Source organism: Danio rerio, chromosome 9 (genome assembly GCF_052040795.2).
Source record: "Danio rerio strain M-AB ecotype USA chromosome 9, GRCz13ab, whole genome shotgun sequence".
Classification (NCBI taxonomy): domain Eukaryota; kingdom Metazoa; phylum Chordata; class Actinopteri; order Cypriniformes; family Danionidae; genus Danio; species Danio rerio.
In genome coordinates, this window is record NC_141029.1 from 1,252,501 (window position 1) to 1,275,000 (window position 22,500).

Below are 22,500 nucleotides of genomic sequence, written 5' to 3' on the forward strand. Positions count from 1 at the left end.
TATTGCTCAGACAACTGTATTTCCTCTGAGCAAAAAAATCGCGATCACATATTAATATTATTTTTTATTTAAACTGCCTTTTTTTCGTTAACTAAACAGAATGCTGTAATTGGTCAAGCGCGGAAACGTCAGTTTTGCAATAACCCGCACTAAACTGAGCGGACTGTAGTGTAACGTTATATCTGTCATAGATCAAAAATGAGTGGACAAGTGGATTTAGCAAACGCGAGAGAAAGAGGAGAGGAGGCATCTTTATTGAGGCATTTTCCATACACACCATCTTTAAACAGACCCGTGATCAGGAGAATGAGGGTACAGAAGAAGACGTTAACTTTAAATGATGAGTAGCTAGCATTAACCAGGCGGAGGAGGTTAACGGCAGCGCAGCGCGGACTGGATTCATCGTGTGAGAGACAGACAGAAAAGGAGAGAGAGAGGGAGAGAGAGAGAGAAAGGCCCAGAAGAGGAGAGAGAGGGGAGAGAAGAGGTATAGTGTGTGTGATTTCGGATACTTTTAGGTTTATAATCAAGTCTTCATCACGAGAAGAGTAGAGAAAATACAGGGAGAGGAGAGAGAGACAGTAAATCAGTGTTTGTATTATGAAAGACTCAGATTCATAGAACTGGATTGGAGAAGCATTGTGCGTTATATGCCATGGCATTAATATGCTTTATAAGTTTGTAAAAGCAATACACTAAAATACCCTTTAAAAAAAAAAAATATATATATATATATATATAGTTTTATTAGTATTTTTATTCAATGCTTTGAAAAATAAGTTAAATCTTTGTAGACTATAAATACATATGTACTATATATCATTTATTTAAATATGTGGGCAACAAATTATAGATTAATTTTATTTAAAAATTATTATATTATTCTTATTTTTTAAATTCAAATATAGGGGTGCGGCCAGGTAGGGGGCCTTACAAGATAATGTGCCCAGGGGCCCCTGAGTTCTTAATCCGGGCCTGGCGATCACTATCTGTTCATCAGCTGCTACAGCATGGGAGTTCTCCAAATCTACCTGAGCTCAAACTCCCCTCTCGCCTTGCAAGTGGGAGGGAGCCCCGGGCTCAAGGATCTTATAAGCTCAGGGCTCTCTCCTGGGACAGCATGTCAAACACGCTTTATAATCAATCATCAGCTGAGCGTGAACTCTTAAAACAAAGTAATGCCGATACACACGCACATCGGATTAACTATAGCAGCAAGCCGTTAACATATTGCGTTTTTTCCGCACACAAGTACGTTATTTCCAATGGAGACGTGCGCATATTGGGAGCGGTGCGCACACAGCTCGCAATCAGACTGACGCACTTGCGCCCTGCAGATTCATCAGAAATTATCTCACACTGTAGTGGTGAGAGTTGTGCGTGGCTTTTAGTGCAATTTACACAAAAGATACGTTACTATAAATTATTAAAATAATAATGTATGAATAATGCAGATAAAAACAACAGTTCATTTAAATTCTTAGCTAAAAAATAGCTTAAATTGACATGTTAATTTATTTATTCAAATTTGTATTTATTTATTCGTTGTTCTGTCGTTTATTTTCATTGTAAAATCAAAAACTTTTTCATTTATTTAAAGTCCAAAAAGAGAAATGGACTGTTGTTTGTGTTTTATTAATATTTTGGGCTGTATTTGGTTACTGAGCAGCAATAAACAACACTTTAAAATATGAGCAGTTTTCTTGTGATTTTCTAAATGTTGGAATACCAAGCCAATTCCATGTATGTTCAATAAGAAAAGGTCTGGAGAGGGTTTTCTTCAATGCCAAAAATATTAGTAATTTATTAGATACAAATGAATAGTTAGATGACAGAGCTCTGGGTTACATTACCCCAATGCAATACAAGAATTACATTCAAGAGGTTCGCAACTCACCTACATTTCCTGACTCCAGCATATACACACAACTGATCTTAACAGGTGGAGTTTTGCTGTAACGTCACTTATCAGTCATTCTGCAGTCCTTTTAGTGTTGCACCCAGACATACTTCCTCTTTCTGCAACCCTCCTCTGCATACCAGAACTGAACAATTACATGCATCTTTAATATATTTCACACTTCTACAAAGATCATGCTCCTTGTGACATGTCTAGACAGAAGTCTGGCACAAACCTAAATGTATTCTTATTCTGCTTTTTCCACTAGTTTAGCAGTTTTTTAGTATGCAGCACAGTAAAAAAGAGCAAGATTGTCTGGTCAAGATGTGTTATAATACAATACAAAAGATTGATTAATCTGTTGTTAGTCTAAGCATTTTTCGAATAAATAAAAAACACAAAAGTAATAAAAATAAATTTCTTTTCTTCAACATTAACTAGTCGTGTTTTGAATTGAATGAATGCATATTAATGCTGATAAACCAGGATTATTCTTCAGACTAAAATCGTTGCATCCCTAATTGTTACACAGTTTAAAGCATCGCACATGAACGCAGCCTGCTTAAGCAATACACTGATTTTGTTGAGCTTTGAAATACAACATTTGAATATGCTTGTAAAAAAAGCCACATGAACTAAATCGGCCGCAGTGTATGAGTGTGTGAGTGTGTGTGTGTGAGAGAATGTAAGTGTGTGGGTGTTTCCCAGTACTGGGTTGCAGCTGGAAGGGCATCTGCTGTGTAAAATATATGCTGTAATAGTTGGCGGTTCATTCTGCTGTGGCGACCCCTGATAAATAAGCCGAAGGAAAATGAATGAATGACACAAGTAAACTACTAGTATACTTAAATATATACTTCAACACTACTTCAACAATGAACTTCAACTATTCTTGTGCTGATGTGCATGCATGTGTGTGTGTGTGTGTGTGTGAATATTGAGTGTTTCCTCTGGTTTTGATCTATATAAAGCTCTGTTTTTCTCCGTTCACCTATGAGAGCTGGCTTTTCCTGCTCCTCTTTCATCTCGTCTCCGCTCTTCCTAAGTAAATCAGATTGGACAGAGAGTAAAGCGCTGAGGGAATTAATGAGGGCTCTCTGAGCACACAGAGGCCAGAGGAAGAGGTGTCCTGCTGGAGAACGGAGCTGTGCTTGCAGTATTCGCCCCTGTATACTTCCCAATTTCGGTTTAACGGAAATACAGTTTATATATATGTGTGTATGTGCATGTGTGTGTGTTTGTTTTTGGTGTGTTTATGTGTGTGTTTGTGTGTTCTGTCTGTGTGTGTGTGTGTACTGATGCTGCTGTGTTTGTTCTTCAGTGCATCAAGTCGTACGTCTCAGACTGGCATGTGGTCAGCTACAGATATGAGGATTATTCTGGAGACTTCCGGCAGCTCCCCAGGTGAACGAGCGTGTTCTGACCTGTGTGTGACTGATTACAGAGCGCGCCATGAGTGTGTCACTGCTCATCTGTCCTGTATGTGTGTGTGTGTGTGTGTGTGTGAGTGCCCGTGAATGTCTGTTTATGTTTGTATGGGGTTTTTGTGTGTGTGTGTGTGTGTGTGTGTGTGTGTGTCTCCATGTACTTTTGTGAGTGTGTGTGCATGCTTGTGTGGGTGTTTGTTTACATTTATATGTGTGTATATTTCTGTGTGTAAGTGCATATGTGTGTGTGTGTGTGTTCATTGTGCATTTGCATGTGTGAGAGTATATGTATATCTGTGTGTCTGTGTTTGTGTGTGTTTATGTGTGTGTTTGTATGAGTATGAGTATCTCCATGTGTTTATGTGTGTTCTTCTGTAAGTGTGTGTGCATGGATGTATGTGTGTGTGTGTGTATATGTTTCTGTCTCTATGTGTGTGTGTGTATGTGTGTGTGTGTGTGTGTGTGTGTGTGTGTGTTTTGTGTGTGTGTGTGTGTGTGTGTGTTTGTGTGTGTGTATATGTGTGTGTGTGTGTGTGTGTGTGTGTGTTTGTGTGTGTGTATATGTGTGTGTGTGTGTGTATGTGTGTGTATATGTTTCTGTCTGTGTATGTGTGTGTTTCTGTGTGTGTGTGTGTGTGTGTGTGTGTGTGTGTGTGTGTGTGTGTGTTTCTGTGTGTGTGTGTGTGTGTGTGTGTGTGATGACCAGATTAGTGTACGTAAATAAATGTCCATCTTGTAGACTTTTGAGTGTTCAGTAAGTGCTTTGTGAATCTGAATGTGTGTGTGTGTGTGTGTGTGTGTGTGTGTGTGCGTGCGTGCGTGCGTTTTGCTCTCAGCAAAGTGTCCAGACCCGATAATTTACCACAGCATGTGTTTGAGGTGGATGAAGACGCGGATAAAGACGAGGTAAAACACACACACACACACACACACACACACACACACACCTCAGTCTGAGCCTCTAATTTACGATCCACCACTGCATGTACTACAATCAGAATCACACACTGTAAGAGGAGTGTGTTTTTGTGACAGACATCCACAGTATGACAACAGAATGAAAGTGACAGGACACACACACACACACACACACACACACACAAATAATCATTCCTTCATTCATTTTCCTTCAGCTTAATCTATTATTAATCAGGGGTAGCCACAGTGGAATGAACCACTAACTATTCCAGCATATGTTTTACACAGCGAATCCCTTTCCAGCTGCAACCCAGTGCTGGGAAACACCCATACACAATCATTCACACACACACATTCATACACTACGGCCAATCTAGTTGATCAATTTCCCTATAGCGCATGTGTGTTTGGACTGTGGGGGAACGCCGTTAGACTGTGCTTCAGTATTGGGGCACACTGTACTGATGGTTCATATAATTTAATCTAGCTAATGTTCAATCTTACTCTCATACTGACATATTTGCGATTTTTGTACAATTTGTGCAACATAGATAACGCAGATTCTCCCCAATCTCCTTTTGCATTATTGCGTAAGTGATTATCAGCCTGAGGCACATTCAACCCTGTGCTGAAAATCAAGCTTTAATCAGTGTTTACACGTGTGTCTGCTGCTTTAAACATTTCAAAAACAGCCATTTTTCTCCTAAGGGAGACCTGCTGTGTTTTTACTCTCTATTACAAGCTGTAACATACACTCACCGGCCACTTTATTAGGTACACCTTACTAGTACCGAGTTGGACCCACTTTTGCCTTCAGAACTGCTTTAATCCTTCATGGCAGAGATTCAACAAGCTACTGGAAATATTCCTCAGAGATTTTGCTCCATTTTGACATGATAGCATCACACAGTTGCTGCAGATTTGTCAGCTGCACATCCATGATGCCAATCTCCCGTTCCACCACATCCTAAAGATGCTCTATTGGATTGAGCTCTGGTGTCTGTGGAGGCCATTTGAGTACAGTGAACTCCTCGTCATGTTCAAGAAACCAGTCTGAGATGATTGAGCTTTATGACATGCTGCGTTATCCTGCTGGAAGTAGCCATCAGAAGATGGAGACACTGTGCTCATAAAGGGATGGACATGGTCAGCAGCAATACTCAGGTAGGCTGTGGCGTTGATGCTTAATTGGTACTAATGGACCCAAAGAAAATCTCCCCCACACCATTACACCACCACAACCAGCCTGAACCGCTGATACAAGGCAGGATGATCCATGCTTTCATGTTGTTGATGCCAAATTCTGACCCGAGCATCTGAATGTGTCAGCAGAAATGGAGACTCATCAGAGCAGCAACGTTTCTCCAATCTTCTATTGTCCAGTTTTGGTGAGTCTGTGTGAATTGTAGCCTCAGTTTCCTGTTCTTAGCTGACAGGAGCGGCACCCGGTGTGCTCTTCTGCTGCTGTAGCCCATCCGCCTCAAGGTTGGCCGTGTTGTGTGTTCAGAGATGCTCTTCTGCAGAGCTCGGTTGTAACGAGTGCTTATTTGAGTTACTGTTGCCTTTCTATCTGCTGGAACCAGTCTGGCCATTCTCCTCGGACCTCTGGCCTCATCAACAAGGCATTTGCGCCCACAGAACTGCCGCTCACTGGATATTTCCTCTTTGTCGGAGCATTCTCTGCAAACCCAGAGATGGTTGTGCGTGAAAAGCCCAGTAGATCAGCAGTTTCTGAAATACTCAGAGCAGCCCGTCTGGCACCAACAACCATGCCACGTTTAAAGTCTCTTAAATCCTCTTTCTTCCCCATTCTGATGCTCACTTTGAACTGCAGCAGATCATCTTGATCATGTCTACACGCCTTAATGCAGTGAGTTGCAGCCATGTGATTGGCTGATTGGAAATTTGCGTTAATGAGCAGTTGGAGAGGTGTACCTAATAAAGTGGCCGCTGAGTGTAAATATGTATATATATGAAAATCAAAGTATTTTTCAGTCTTGTAATGTACTGGAGTTTGCCAGGTTCTGTCTGGACATTTCAGATAATGTGTGTTTGTTTAGTTGTGTGAGGTAAAGCATCCTGACTCCCTCTGCCCACACACACACACACACACACACACACGCACTGTACTGTGGCTCCTGCAGATATTGTATCTGTATTGATGTGTGTGTGTGTGTGTGTGTGTGTGTGTGTGTGTGTGTGTGTGTGTTCTGGAATGTATTTATCTTTTCTGTTGTGAGTCTGGATTCTGCTCTTTCTCTCTTCTTTCACTCCCACTGTACTGTGTGTGTGCGCTTGTGAGTAATTGTGTGTGTGTGTGTGTGTGTGTGTGTGTGTGTGTGTGTGTGTGTGTGTGTGTGTGTGTGTGTGTGTGTGTGTGTGTGTGTGTGTGTGTGTGTGTGCAGGACACAGCATCTCTGGGCTCTCAGAAGGGTGGTCTGATAAAGCAGGGCTGGCTGCACAAAGGAAACGTCAACAGCGCCATCAGCGTCACCATGAGGGTGAGTTCACTCTGCGGGTGTTATGTCTACACACACACACACACACACACACACACACACACACGCACACACACACACACACATTTGTGTTCCTCGCCTCATTTACACTCTTGCTCTGTCTGTCAGTCTTTCAAAAGGAGGTATTTCCAGCTGTCGCAGCTGAGCGACGGATCCTACAACCTTAACTTCTACAAGGACGAGAAGATCAACAAAGAGCCCAAAGGAACCATCTTCCTGGACTCCTGCATGGGGGTGGTGCAGGTGTGAATACACACACACACACACACACACACACACACATGCACACACACACGCATATATGTACATTCATTCATTCATTTTCCTTTGGCATAGTTCCTTATTCATCAGGGGTGGCTACAGCTGAATGAACCACCAACTATTCCAGCATATGTTTTACACCGTGGATGCCCTTCTAGCCGCAACCCATGCAACCTCATTCACACGCACTCATGCACTACGGCCAATGTAGTTCATCAGTTCCTCTATAGCGCATGTGTTTGGACCGTGGGGGAAACCGGAGCACCCGGAGGAAACCCACGCCAAATATCTGCACTAAAATATCAAGGTGAAAGTCATCATAACTTGCGTAGAATAGCTCCCAAGCCAACTTTGAGAATAGATTAACGGCCATATTTATTTTTCAGAACACAGAGACACACTCTAAATGTGTTTTATTATTACTGAAATGACAAATGATACAGAAAACAGATGCTTCATGCACATGTCTAATAACTTGCTGAATGATGATTCAGGAGACATCAGTGGGAGTCTTTAAGTCAACATTTTCATGACCAAATGTCCCTAAATATTAGGGATGTAACAGTATTGTAAATACCGTCATACCGCAATATTAATATTTTTCGATATTACCGAAGTCGCATGACTCTGTAAAACTATAGGTCTTCTGAGAAAATTTGCTCAGGCGAATGAAGCGAACGGGAGGTAGCGAAAACTACAATTCCCATCAGCCCATGCTTGACCATCATCCCTTGCGGTCTGTTGTCGCTACAGATCCAGTAATGCGGAAATGGAGTGTGCTGCTAGAAGCGGGGATGAAAAAGAGCTGGAAAACTCTAAAGCGGGTGTTGTCGCCGCGCGCGTACTGAATAGCGGTGTTGTCGCGCGAGTTCTTATCAGCGGTGTTGTCGCGCGCGTACTGAATAGCGGTGTTGTTGCGCGAGTTCTTATCAGCGGTGTTGTCGCGCGCGTACTGAATAGCGGTGTTGTTGCGGGAGTTCTTATCAGCTGTGTTGTCGCGCGAGTTCTTATCAGCGGTGTTGTCGCGCGAGTTCTTATCAGCGGTGTTGTCGCGCGCGTAATGAATAGCGGTGTTGTCGCGTGAGTTCTTAACAGCTGTGTTGTCGCGCGCGTACTGAATAGCGGTGTTGTCGCGCGCGTACTGAATAGCGGTGTTGTCGCGCGAGTTCTTATCAGCTGTGTTGTCGCGCGCGTACTGAATAGCGGTGTTGTCGCGCGAGTTGTTATCAGCTGTGTTGTCGCGCGCGTACTGAATAGCGCTGTTGTCGCGCAAGTTCTTATCAGCTGTGTTGTCGCGCGCGTACTGAATAGCGGTGTTGTCGCGCGCGTACTGAATAGCGGTGTTGTCGCACGAGTTCTTATCAGCTGTGTTGTCGCGCGCGTACTGAATAGCGGTGTTGTCGCGCGAGTTGTTATCAGCTGTGTTGTCGCGCCCGTACTGAATAGCGGTGTTGTTGCGGGAGTTCTTATCAGCTGTGTTGTCGCGCGAGTTCTTATCAGCGGTGTTGTCGCGCGAGTTCTTATCAGCGGTGTTGTCGCGCGCGTAATGAATAGCGGTGTTGTCGCGTGAGTTCTTAACAGCTGTGTTGTCGCGCGCGTACTGAATAGCGGTGTTGTCGCGCGCGTACTGAATAGCGGTGTTGTCGCGCGAGTTCTTATCAGCTGTGTTGTCGCGCGCGTACTGAATAGCGGTGTTGTCGCGCGAGTTCTTATCAGCTGTGTTGTCGCGCGAGTTCTTATCAGCTGTGTTGTCGCGCGCGTACTGAATAGCGGTGTTGTCGCACGAGTTCTTATCAGCTGTGTTGTCGCGCGCGTACTGAATAGCGGTGTTGTCGCGCGAGTTGTTATCAGCTGTGTTGTCGCGCGCGTACTGAATAGCTGTGTTGTCGCGCGAGTTATTATCAGCTGTGTTGTCGCGCGAGTTCTTATCAGCTGTGTTGTCGCGCGAGTTCTTATCAGCTGTGTTGTCACGCGCGTACTGAATAGCGGTGTTGTCAGCACACTGTTCAGATTGATGCAGACATGAGATCTCTATCTTACTCATGGTTTGTCCTCTCAAGTGGGGGAAAGACAATGCACAACGTTACCCACTGCTGTCAACCTGGGCCAAGTCATATCTCTCTTGTCCCAGGATCCTCAGTCCCAAATGAGAGGGTTTTTTTCTGTTGCAGGGGACATTGTAAATACCCAGAGATACCAGCTTTTACCAGATTATATTTATATGATAATTTTCCTTTAAACCCATCTCTATCTAAGTGAGTGAGTGATTAAATGTTGAATGTGATGAGTTTTCAACAATACTAAATTGAAACTTTAATTTTTTTACATGGTTTAATATTTTTTTTGTTATTAAAATTGAAGTTCCTGTTTCACAGCTTACAGATAGATGACTAATTTGTATGTCATTGACACTTTTGGCACTTTTTTGGAGTATTTCCATAAGTTTTGTTTTTTCCTGTAAATGATTCAATAAATACCGTACCGTGACATTCATACCGAGGTATTACCGTACCGTGAAATTCTGATACCGTTACATCCCTAATATATATACATGCAAACATTATTTTTAATAATGTAAATGATGAACAAATTATGTGTGGGTGAGCTATTTTTATACACTCATATGCACTTCTTTCTGTAAGGGTAAGACAGGGAGCTTCTAGGTGAAACGTGTAAAGGTTAACGTCTTTACTGCTTTAGTGAGCAGCGCACATTGTTAACTCATTTGTGGTCTTTGAGTGCTCTGATGGGTCAGGGTCAGGGGAAGAGTGCTAATTAAACGGACACACTCATTACACATAATGGCAAAGCGCCGTGTGAAGGGTGTGACGGAGTGATTACGACCACAGCTTCCAGAAATTCCTCTCTGAAATAGCCCAGCTGTGGGCGCAGCGCTTTATTTTGGGAGTGGATGTGGAAAAATGAGTCCTTAGAGGGAAGGTTTATCAGTTATCAAAACACAGAGAGCTGCTTTTTTTACCTTCCCATCATGCTCAGCTCCATAAACACACACACACACACACCTTCCCATCTGATCTCACCCTGGAGTTCTGCTATGAAGAACACTTTAACATACTTTCATGATGGAAAAACAACTTGAATGAACAATTTCTGGACTTTTTTCTGGTGTTTTAATCTCACTTAAATGAAAACGAATAACAGATTATACTAGGCAAGCCTTTAAGTTTTGATTCAAACCTGTAAACTCATTTTAAACCTTTATTCATCATTCTAACTGTGTTCTTTTTATTTCTTATACTCGCTCTCTGTTTTCTGTCCGAGCCTGACAAGTCAGATTAAGGTGATCAAAAATGGCTGTTTGGAGCTTATGCAGGCCGACATTCATGTTGAACTGAATAAACGGTTATTAAACACAAGCACATCTTATTGAACATCATTTATTTTCATCACCAATTATCAGAGTAGAACAGTTCCTCCAGCAGTTTGTGATGCATTTTAGAAACAGGAGATGAGCCCCTGGTCTAATGCGCCACCTGGCTTGAGAAACCCGTTCTCAAAGACTTACTTTTAGTCATTATTTGTGTAGAGCACATATTCTGAATGCCTTCAGCAGAATTCAAACGAGCCATTTCAATCTAGATTAATTCCAAAAGTACAGTGAGATTAATCTATATATATATATATATATATATATATATATATATATATATATATTAGTGCTGTCAAGATTAGTGCATGCGATTAATTTAAACGCATGCGATTAATTTGAAATAACTAACACGTAAAAAAATGCAATTAACGCAATTGCTGTTTTTTATTTCCTGTTGTGTTCGACGTGTGTTTAACATGCAAAGAAATATAGATAAGGCCAAAGAAACGCTTTTTGAAGGCAAGTTTCAGTATAAAACAATGTGGCATCACCAGGCTCTCCAGCGTTTCCTCCAGAGTTTCATGTAATTTCAGGTGTTTCATTTTTAACTTTCGACTTCTGTTTTAATGGAATTTGATGCCGCATGGCAAACGAACAAGAAAAACCTCTGCATTTCGTGACTCGGTGGTCCTTTAAGGTAGACAAAAATCGATGTTTACATGGTCGACTCTTAATAAGAGTATTATCCTAATCATATTAAAATTGGAGTATTGGTGTCTTATGTAAAAGTGACATGATGTCGGAAGCTGTCAGACAGCGCATTCCTCTGCCTTTCAGCATGAGCCCTCAAATGTGTCATTAATTTTGACGTGTTTCCCCCTTACATGCAAGCGTCTGCTTCGCGTTGTTGTGTCAGAATCCTTGTAAAATACAGCCATAGTTTAGAACGCTTAGTTTAAGCAGATTTGATGAACGCGATCATGCGTGTTGAATCTGCAGGATGTCGCTCCGCCTGCCCTGTCCTGCACGCGGTGTGTGTGTCTGTCTGTGTGCGTGCATTTCTTAGCAACAAACCTGCATAAACGTCCGTAGCCACTAAATCAAAAAGTGACAAATTTCCGTGAGATTGCGTTGCACTCTCAGCTCGCATCATTCAAAAAAAAAGGTCCACATTGTCCCCCGATAATGTCAGCAGACTGGACTGTCTTAGCAACTGACTGAATGTAAAAGAGGACTGAGTAAAATTGTTTCTACTTTATAATTAACGTTCTCAACTCACAGCAATACAACTTTACAATGAGTACAATTGTTTGTATTTAATACTTTATTATTATTATAATTTTCCATTTTCCATATCTGTAATACTTGTACACTTAGAAAACAACTTGGGAATCAATGTTTTCTTTATTGGCATTGATTGTTTTGAAATTCAAATGGCATTAACATGCCTGTGTTTTTATTTCTGTAATAAACATGGCTGTCCAGCCAGGATCTTGATGGTTTATTGTGAGTATGTTGTTTACATGAAAAAATCTGTGTTACAAGTTAAACACAAATTCTAATAAAGAATTATATTTTGAATTTAAATAGTTTTTGTCTTGCGTTTACGTTAATTTTACATTTGAATAGCCAAAATTACAAATTTCAGTCTTTCAAATTTGATTAATCGCGATTAATTTTCAAAAAAAGGTTTTTTTTGAAACCTTTGAAAATTGTCAGCACTAATATATATATATATATATATATATATATATATATATATATATATATATATATATACATACACTACAGTACAGTACAGTACAGTCATTAGTGGCAGGTAGGCATGGGCCTCAGTATAAGATTCTGACTGTATGATAACCTTTGATGAAAATATCACGTTTTTACAGTATTGTGATTACTGCTCTAAAATAAGATCTTTTAAAATGTCTGGGTGAAAACAACCTTTGAACGCAATACTGAACTGTTTCGGTGTTATCGTCCAGTGCCTAGTGGCAGCCCTAGTTTAAATGCATTTCCATTGCCTTCAAATATATCACTGATATGTGTGAGCTGTAGTATAGGGGAGTTAGCTTTGAGCTCTTTCTGCATGTTGTGTTCTGATGTGAGCATCTCTGTGTGCAGAACAATCGCGTGCGCAGGTTTGCCTTCGAGCTGAAGATGCAGGATAAGAGCGCTTATGTGCTGGCTGCAGACTCAGAGGGCGAGATGGACGAGTGGATCAACACCCTCAACAAAATCCTCAACAGCAGCTTCGAGCTGGCCATGCAGGACAAGAGGAACGGAGACCTGCACGACGGTCAGATTCTGCTCATTTTAAATGCACCACCCACCCAATAGAGTGCAAAACTGGAATGTTGAATACACATTTGTGAAAAAAGCAGTGTTTCCATCCTATGAATCAAAGAGAATAAATCATCCTGATAAACAGGAGCAAATATCAAGCAGAGATATCACATACTCAACAGAAAAATCCAAGAAATTAATTATATCACAAGCCACTTTATGTCTCAAAAGACATTTCAACCTACAAGGTCTTCATCACTTTATTAGGTACACCTGTCCAACTGCTTGTTAACGCAAATTTCTAATCAGCCAATCACATGGCAGCAGCTCACTGCATTTAGGCATTTAGACATGGTCAAGATGATCTGCTGCAGTTCAAAGCGAGCATCAGAATGGGGAAGAAAGGGGATTTAAGTGACTTTGACTGTGGCATGGTTGTTTGTGCCAGACGGGCTGCTCTGAGTATTTCAGAAACTGCTGATCTACCGGGATTTTCACGCACAACCATCTCTAGGGTTTACAGAGAATGCTCCGACAAAGAGGAAATATCCAGTGAGCGGCAGTTCTGTGGATGCAAATGCCTTGTTGATGAGGCCAGAGGTCAGAGGAGAATGGCCAGACTGGTTCCAGCTGATAGAAAGGCAACAGTAACTCAAATAAGCACTCGTTACAACCGAGCTCTGCAGAAGAGCATCTCTGAACACACAACACGTCCAACCTTGAGGCGGATGGGCTACAGCAGCAGAAGAGCACACCGGGTGCCGCTCCTGTCAGCTAAGAACAGGAAACTGAGGCTACAATTCACACAGACTCACCAAAACTGGACAATAGAAGATTGGAGAAACGTTGCTGTTCTGATGAGTCTCCATTTCTGCTGACAGATTTTCTTTGGGTCCATTAGTATTAATTGAGCATCAACGCCACAGCCTACCTGAGTATTGCTGCTGACCATGTCCATCCCTTTGTCTCTACTTCCAGCAGGATAACGCAGCATGTCATAAAGCTCAATCATCTCAGACTGGTTTCTTGAACATGACAATGAGTTCACTGTACTCAATACACTGTACTGTTCACTGGCCTCCACAGTCAGCAGCTCTCAACCCAATAGAGCATCTTTGGGATGTGGTGGAGTGGGAGATTGGCATCATGGATGTGACGTTTTTTATTGCTATTTGTTGCGTTCCCGTACATGTTGATAGACTCTCCGGGTGAAAGCAGCTTCGTGTGACGTCACACTTAACAAACAGATTAATATTACCTCCAGAACTGTCTTGAGCATCAGTCTGCGCTCCCGTCTCATGTCTTCATAAGCCGCCGTGTTCATTGCGTGTGGTCTTTGTCTTCTGAGGCGCAGCTCATTTATTAGAGAAGAACAAACACCACAGTGGAGAATCCCAACAGTGCAGCAAACTCCACTTCTCTCCGCGATATTTCTCACTGTTTAGCAGGAAGTGATGATTGTGTTCTCTTTTGTCTGGAAACTCTGCTTTAGTCACTGATGTTTTATGTAATATTCCAGTTTTGACATAAATATAATTCACATCTTTGCTTTGAAACACAGCTGTTGTGGTCTAATGAGTTTTCTCTGTCTGTGTGCTGTAGATGATGAACAATCGAAGAGCGATCACTCCTCCAGCAGTATGGACAGTTTTCAGGTATGAAACAGGGTTATTGAGTTTACAGTAATGAAGTCATCGCAGTCTCGAATAGAAGATTTTTGAAATTCGTCTTCTTGTTCATAAATCTCTAGAGACATCAGACTTATTATAAAAAGAGTCGTAATAGGTCTCCATGTAATTCCTGTTGAATTGAGTGTGTTTGCTTGTGGGCTGCTGTGTTTCTCCAGAGCGCCAGAGACATCGAGAGCAAGATGAGGAGCGAGACACGGCTGAAACTCTTCACACTGGACCCAGAGCTGCAGGTACAGCAGAGACAACACACAATAACACACACTATAACTGAAGAGGAGAGATCAACACACTCACTCACTCACTCACTCACTCACTCACTCACTCACTGATTGATTGATTGATTGATTGATTGATTGATTGATTGATTGAATTGACTGTTTGATTAAAGAGAAGGATTGATTGATAAATTGACTACCTTGTTAGATTGTTTAATTGATTCAATGATTAATTGATTGATTGTTTAATTAATTGACTGGTTTGTTCATTGATTGATTGAGTGATTGACTCATTGACTGGTTGGATGTAGATTTATTGATTTGATTGATTGAATGATTGATTGATTGAAAGACTTTGGTGGTTGGTTGATTGATTGATTAATTGACTTACTGATAGATTGTTTGACAGCTTGATTGATTGATTGATTGATTGATTGATTGATTGATTGACTGGTTAAATGTAGATTGATTGATTAATTGATTGGTGTTTTGACTGATTGACTTGTCTGTTTGATTGGCAGATTGATTGAATAATTGGTTGACAGACTCTGATTGATTGGTTGGTGGTTGATTGATTGATTAATCGATTCATTGAGTTATTGATAGATTGTTTAACTGCTTAATTGCTTGAATAATCAATTGACAGATTGATTTATTTATTTATTGACTCATTGACTTGTTTGATTGATTAATAGATTGCTTAATTGATTGAATAATTGATTGATTGACTGTGTTGATTGATTAAATGATGCATTGACTTGATTGAATTATTGATCAACTTATTAATTTACTTTAATTGATTGACTGACTTAGTGACTGAATGACTGACTGACTGACTGACTGACTGACTGATTGATTTATTGATTGATTGATTCATTGATTGATTGATTGATTCATTCATTCATTCATTGACTTATTGATAGATTGATAGATTGTTTAACTATTTAATTGCATAATTAATTTTATGACTTATTTATTGACTTATTGAATTGTTTTCTTGATTAATAGATTGCTTAATTCATTGAAAAATTGATAAGTTGATTGTATTGATTGATTGAGTTGATTGAATGATTTATTGATCCACTCTGTGCAGAAACTGGACTTCTCCGGGATCGAGCCTGATGTGAAACCCTTCGAGGAGAAGTTTGGCAAGCGGATCTTAGTGAACTGCAATGATCTGTCCTTCAACCTGCAGAGCTGTGTGGCGGAGAATGAAGAGGGGCCGACCACTAACGTAACTCACCAACACACCACACTGAAACCCTGCCTTGCCCTCTTCATTCTTTGGCCTTGAGATTGACTTTAAATACTGTAAACGATCGATTTTAAGGCTGTGTGTTGCTGATGTATGGTATAGTATGGTATGTATGGCCTATAAAGGTCAATCTAATGAGGAGAGTTGCTGACAGGAATGTTTGTGTGTTTCAGGTGGAGCCGTTCTTCGTGTCTCTGTCTCTGTTTGATATTCAGAGCGGCCGTAAGATATCCTCAGACTTCCACGTGGACATGAACCATCCGTCAGTGAAGGCTCTGCTGGGTAATTCAGAAGCAGAGAGTCCACAACCCAGAGAAAACAACCCAGCAGAGAGCGCTGTTCACTACCCACGCCAGGTCAGACAACACAACACAACACCTGGCCCATAACCGAGAGACACACACACACCACAGGAGGCATTTTAGGAGCATTTATTTAACCCTTGTGTATTGTTCAGATTGACCTCTCTCTGATTGTGTTGGTGGCTGTTTTTGCCTCATTGACTTCCATTGTGTGTGTATGTGTGTGTGTAGGGAGTGTTTTCCGTGACCTGTCCGCATCCTGACATCTTCCTGGTGGCTCGGATAGAGAAAGTTCTACAGGGAGGAATCACACACTGCGCTGAGCCGTACATGAAGAGCTCAGACTCTGCTAAGGTACAGTTGTGAGTGTGTGTGTGTGTGTGCATTTGTGAGTGTGTGTGTGTGCCTGTGTGTGGATAAAACCAGATGTTGGCGGTGTGTTTTTAAAGCTTTGGTGTTTTTGGATCAGAGCTTTAGATATCCCACCACCAACCACAATCCCGCACGCACTCCTCAACACACACACACACACACACACACACACACACACACACACACACTTCGCCTAGAGATTTTCATACTCTTTCCATTCGGTGTGTGTTATAGAGATATCATTTAGAAACTCGTCACCCCCTCCAAGGTTTTGCGATTAAAAAAAACAGACTTCATTAATGCCAAACTTGGTGTTTATTTTAGAGATATGGAGGAGTGATTGTAAGAAAGTGTGTGGTGCACATGTGCAGAACTGGTGCTAGTGCCTGGTAAAGCGTGAGAGAGATGAAAGAGTGTGTTTTCTACTGGTGGTTTGTCCAGCCCACTCACACTCAGAAATGCACAATGTTTTGAGGTTGTTTTGGGATGTTTTGGGGGTTAATCCTCAAAATAGCACACAGATAATGTTTTAATAACTATCTGAAACTGACCCTTTCAGGCTTTGATCCTAATAGTGGCATTTTGGAGACTGTCGCTTTAAATGCAAATGAGCTCTTTTCAGAAGAGGGTGGACCTACAGACGCTTGTGTGTCAGCATAATGGCAGATTCAAACACTTTAATGGCTAATGGACAGATGGCTGCTTCTCACTCAGGGCTGCTGTTTATGCTAATGAGGGAGAAACACTCACTAGTGGGCGGGGCTTTCCCCCTCTGATGACATCATACAAAGGAAGAATGTCAATCAAAGTGATTGTGCAGACTGTTTTTATCAAGTCTGATTAGAACAAACACCATGAATACATGTTGAGCATTAGAGGCTGGAGATATTCACACACTGCTGGGGTTAAACCCATTATACAAGTGATTTTTGCAGAAGATAATCCACAGAAAAGTGATTTGACGCTGCATAAATGAGAGAAATGTCCCTCAGAGATGGCCTGATCTGAGATCTGCTGGTCTTTATAAGTGTTATTGTTGTTTCTTCTGTCTTCAGGCGGCTCAGAAAGTCTTGAAGAACGCTAAGATGGCCTGCAGTCGTCTGGGTCAGTACCGAATGCCGTTTGCATGGGCCGCCAGGTGAGAAATGCACTGTATGATGAGGAAAAGACACCTGAAGCACACACACACACACACACAGGTCTGAATACTAGATGAATATTAATGAAGTCCATTTATGCTCAGTGTTGTGGGGAAACATTACAAGTAACGCAAGTTGTGTAATCAGATTACTTTTTCAAGTAACGAGTAAAGTAACACATTACTCGCATTAAGACGGTGTTAAAATAGTATAACTTTTCTTTCATTCATTCATTTTCTTGTCGGCTTAGTCCCTTTAATAATCCGGGGTCCCCACAGCAGAATGAACCGCCAACTTATCCAGCAAGTTTTTACGCAAATAAACTCATAGTTTAATGCTCTTCGTCTTATGCCGAGTTCAGACTGCATGATTTTCAAAGTAGTCGTGTCACAGATGTGTTCACACTGCTTGACTTTCTGGGCTAGCGTTTCGTCGCTGCTTTGTTTACACTGCAAGATGGATCGGCGACAGGGACTTTCACATTGCATGACTTTACTATAGGAAGAATCGCCGCTACTTCGTCCAAACTACATCTCACAGCCAAAAGCACGCAGTAGCCTATATCTTTTGTTATTAACTACATAATGAGAAAGAAGCATTTAATGGGGTGAAAAAATGTACATATTTGCTCACCTGGGTTTAAAGGGAATTAGCCATTTCTCCTCAACTTAAGTTGATAATAAAGTAATTTCTTTCAGTATGAAACGTCAAACAGACATGGGTGCTCCTGAGTCCTGTCAAACCTCCACTAGTTTTTCCTCCATTTCGTGGGTCCAAATAAACCGAGAATGAGCGCTTTTAACTTCTCCCTCAACCTCCCGCTGGCCTGCAGCAGGTATACACACACTCACGCACACACAAGTGAATGCTGCTCTCTCATTGGCTGTAGGCGATCGCTGATGTTATTTTCAGTCATAACTCAATTCACACGGCATGATTTGCATCGCCGACAGCTCCAGATATTCAGCACGCCAAATATCTCACAGGCATCAGCGACTCATCGGCGATTCTCTCAGATCGCGTCTTTGATAGTTCACACTGTGTGATTGTCACTCACGTGCACAAGTACCGATTTGCCTGTGATTTCAGGCATTTGTCGGCGATTTCTCAAAACCTGTCGGCGAGCCAAAATCGGGGCTAAAATCACGCAGTCTGAACTCAGCATTATTTTCTATGCATACGCAAAATCTGGGTAATAATACTTGTGTTTACAATTTTTTCAGCATACAAGTGAAACAGAACTAACATCAGTGTGCTGAAAATATCGATGCGACTGTTTTACTGTTCCTGTGTTTTGTGCTGGAGAAGAGGCGGTGGCTGGAGTTTAAACATGACACTGTTGATCTTTCCAGTGAGATGTTGAAGATTGTGTGTGTGTGTGTGTGTGTGTGTGTGTGTGTCAGGACGGTGTTTAAGGACGCGTCGGGGACGGTGGACAAGAGTGCTCGTTTCTCTGCTCTCTATAGGCAGGACGGGAACAAACTCTCCAATGAGGACGTGTTCAAGCTGCTGGCGGACTTCAAGAAGTCAGTTTCACACTCACACACTCCAGTAATAACAATAACACACACACTCACGCAGAGTTTCAGGTGTTCAGTGTTTGCTTGACCTGCAGATCAGTGCTGCACACACTTCTGTTAGACGCACACACATGTTGTTTGAGGAACAGAATATTGTGAGTTTCAGCACTTACTCGTGTGTATTTCACCTCCTCTGTGTTTTCTCTCCTCTCAGGCCAGAAAAGATGGCCAAGCTGCCTGTGATTCTGGGTAATTTGGATGTTACGGTTGATAACGTCGCTCCAGATCTGCCTAGTAAGACTTTATTTGCTTAAACATTCCCTCATGTGTTCTTATAAGTCATATATATATTTGCAGAGAGCATGTGATGCTGTTTTTGAAGGTCTTTATTTTCCTTGTATTATACATCTGTTCTCAGCATGTCTAAAATACTCAGAGCTGTTTCCCCAAAGCATCATTAGCCAATCAAGAGTGCAAGTTTTGTCGTTACATAGTTCAGCGAGTCAGTGTTTCCCGAATCCATCGCTCCAACAAACATTCACAAACAGCATCGCAATATTGTGTTGATGATCTACACTTCTAGAGCAGTGTAGAAGCAGAGCTCCTGGCTGTGTTCTATTCTCAGTTATCGCCCCTACGATGACCTATTCATCTCACACACTTTGCTATACTTACATGCATAACATGTGATTTTAACTTGACTTGACTTGACTTGACTTGACTTGACTTGACTTGACTTGACTTGACTTGACTTGGCTTGGATTGACTTGGCTTTGCTTTGCTTTGCTTGGCTTGACTTGGCTTGACTTAACTTAACTTAACTTAACTTAGTCACATTGACTTGACTTAAATTAACATTTACTTATCCTTGACTCGGCTTGACAATGATTCGACATTGACTTGATTTGACATTGACATACTTGACTCAAAATTGACTTGACTTGACTTGACTTGACTTGACTTGACTTGGCTTGGCTTGTATTGGCTTGACTTGACTTGACTTGAGTTGGCTTATTTTAACTTGTATTGGCTTGACTTGACTTGACTTGATATTGACCTGACTTGACTTGACTTTGACTTGACTTAATATTGACTTGTCTTCACATTGACTTCACTTGGTTGACTTGGCATTGACTTTACCTTGACTTGACTTCACATTGACTTAACTTAAATTAACATTTACTTATCCTTGACTTGACTTGACTTGGCTTGTATTGGCTTGACTTGACTTGACTTACATTGACTTGTATTGGCTTGACTTGACTTGACTTCACATTGACTTGACTTAAATTAACATTTACTTATCCTTGACTTGACTTGACTTGACTTGACTTGACTTGACTTGGCTTGTATTGGCTTGACTTGACTTGACTTGACTTACATTGACTTGTATTGGCTTGACTTGACTTGACTTGGCTTGTATTGGCTTAACTTGACTTGACTTGACTTACATTGACTTGTATTGGCTTGACTTGACTTGACTTGACTTGACTTGGCTTGTATTGGCTTAACTTGACTTGACTTGACTTACATTGACTTGTATTGGCTTGACTTGGCTTGGCTTGACTTGAGTTGGCTTGACTTGACTTATTTTGATTTGTATTGGCTTGAATTGACTTGACTTGATATTGACTTGTCTTGTCTTGTCTTGTCCTGACTTGACTTACTATATTAGCTTGAGTGAGAGCCGATTCTGACAAGGCAGATAATCAGACCCAGCTTTACGAGCTTGACTATATTAAAGTGCTCTACAGTGCGTCCTGTGTTTATGATCTGTATTGTTGATGTCTCTCAGCTGATGTTGACTTCTGTGTTTGTGCGCAGATTGTGTCACGCCGTCCTATTTTCCTCTGCGTCAGACGGATGGATTGGAGCGGGGCCGGCTGGTGTTTGAGGTGGAGGAGTTTGTGCCGTCCATCGCTAAATGCTCTCAGCCGTTCACCGTTTACAACAATCACCTGTACGTTTATCCACGGCAGCTGAAATACGACGGCCAGAAGACCTTCACCAAGGTAAGAGGGGTTTTCTCAACCTTTTATTCTGAACTGATTTTGTTTGATAGTGCAGTATTAGAGAAATGCTAAAACTGACATGTATAAAACAATGGGCTTGCATCCATCAGAGAGAAAAGAACTCTCAGCTACTCTTCTCTGATTGGTCAGATGGCCCAGTCTGTTGTGATTGGTCAGAAATCAAACATGTATTACTGTATATTAAGTAAAAAGTAACTGATTCTGGTTCCACAGCAGTCAGTCATTGTTAATAGATGCTGTAAAAGATCGTTTCCCCCAAACTGAAGCCTGCCGTTTTAGATTAGAAGCAGAAGTAATGTACTGTATGCTTTCCTCGTTTGTTTACAGGCTCGAAACATTGCTCTGTGTGTGGAGTTCAGAGATTCAGATGAAGAGGATGCTCTGCCACTGAAGGTATCACACACACACACACACACACACACACACACACACACACACACACACACACACACACACACACACACACATGTGCAACTCATAGCAAGAAGGTCACTGGTTCGAGTCTCGGCTGGGTCAGTTGGTGTTTCTGTGTGGAGTTTGCATGTTCTCCCCGTGTTGGTGTGGGTTTCCTCCAGATGCTCTGGTTTTCCCCCACAGTCCAAACACATGCGCTATAGAGGGATTGATTAACTAAATTAGCCATAGTGTTGTAGTGTGTGTGTGAAAAAGTGTGTATGGGTGTTTCCTAGTACTGGGTTGTGGCTAGAAGGGCATTCGCTGCATAAAACAAATGCTGGATAAGTTGGCGGTTCATTCCGCTGTGGTGACCCCTGATTGATAAAGGGACTAAGCCAAAAACAAAATGAAAGAATATACAAAAACACACACATACACACACAAATACACACACACACACACACACACACACACGCACATACACACACAGACACACATATATACAAAAAAACATTTGCACACGCAAACATATATACACATACATATACACATATATTCACTGACACACACACACACAAACAAATGCACATACAGAAACACACACACATAACTGAACTCATTTAGCGTAGTTATATGAAGGTCTAATGCGCTCAAAACCTGCCGGAACTACTTCAGCTGTGTGTTGATCTGAATCTGGAACAGTCCAGCAGGACACATTAAAATAATCTTCCACAATATTACAGCCTTTACTTTTAGCACGGAATGTTAGTGTATTACGTTTTCTGTAAAGCTGAATGGCTGTGTCATGTGTGTTTGTGTGTGTGTGTGTGTATGTGTGTGTTTGTCTGTCAGTGTATATACGGGCGTCCTGGCGGGCCGCTGTTCTGCAAGAGAGCGTTTGCTGCAGTGTTACATCATCAGCAGAACCCAGAGTT

General features: G+C 41.5%; 1 protein-coding gene across 27 annotated transcripts in view; it reads left to right on the forward strand.

Annotated features, from left to right (window-relative positions):
* zmp:0000001200 overlaps positions 1-22,500 on the forward strand; it is a 107,145-nt gene that overhangs the window by 44,500 nt on the left and 40,145 nt on the right. For all 27 annotated transcript variants that reach the window (XM_087267284.1, XM_087267290.1, XM_087267285.1 and 24 more), the window contains exons 4-19: positions 3,222-3,304; positions 4,164-4,233; positions 6,651-6,746; positions 6,873-7,007; positions 12,481-12,655; positions 14,245-14,297; positions 14,489-14,563; positions 15,642-15,782; positions 15,977-16,159; positions 16,337-16,459; positions 17,533-17,615; positions 19,020-19,142; positions 19,351-19,430; positions 20,961-21,148; positions 21,497-21,562; positions 22,418-22,500. The exon at positions 22,418-22,500 is cut by the window's right edge and continues 10 nt beyond it. In XM_087267284.1, the coding sequence (XP_087123410.1) occupies positions 3,222-3,304; positions 4,164-4,233; positions 6,651-6,746; positions 6,873-7,007; positions 12,481-12,655; positions 14,245-14,297; positions 14,489-14,563; positions 15,642-15,782; positions 15,977-16,159; positions 16,337-16,459; positions 17,533-17,615; positions 19,020-19,142; positions 19,351-19,430; positions 20,961-21,148; positions 21,497-21,562; positions 22,418-22,500 (1,757 nt within the window). The remainder of the gene's footprint in view (positions 1-3,221; positions 3,305-4,163; positions 4,234-6,650; positions 6,747-6,872; positions 7,008-12,480; positions 12,656-14,244; positions 14,298-14,488; positions 14,564-15,641; positions 15,783-15,976; positions 16,160-16,336; positions 16,460-17,532; positions 17,616-19,019; positions 19,143-19,350; positions 19,431-20,960; positions 21,149-21,496; positions 21,563-22,417) is intronic.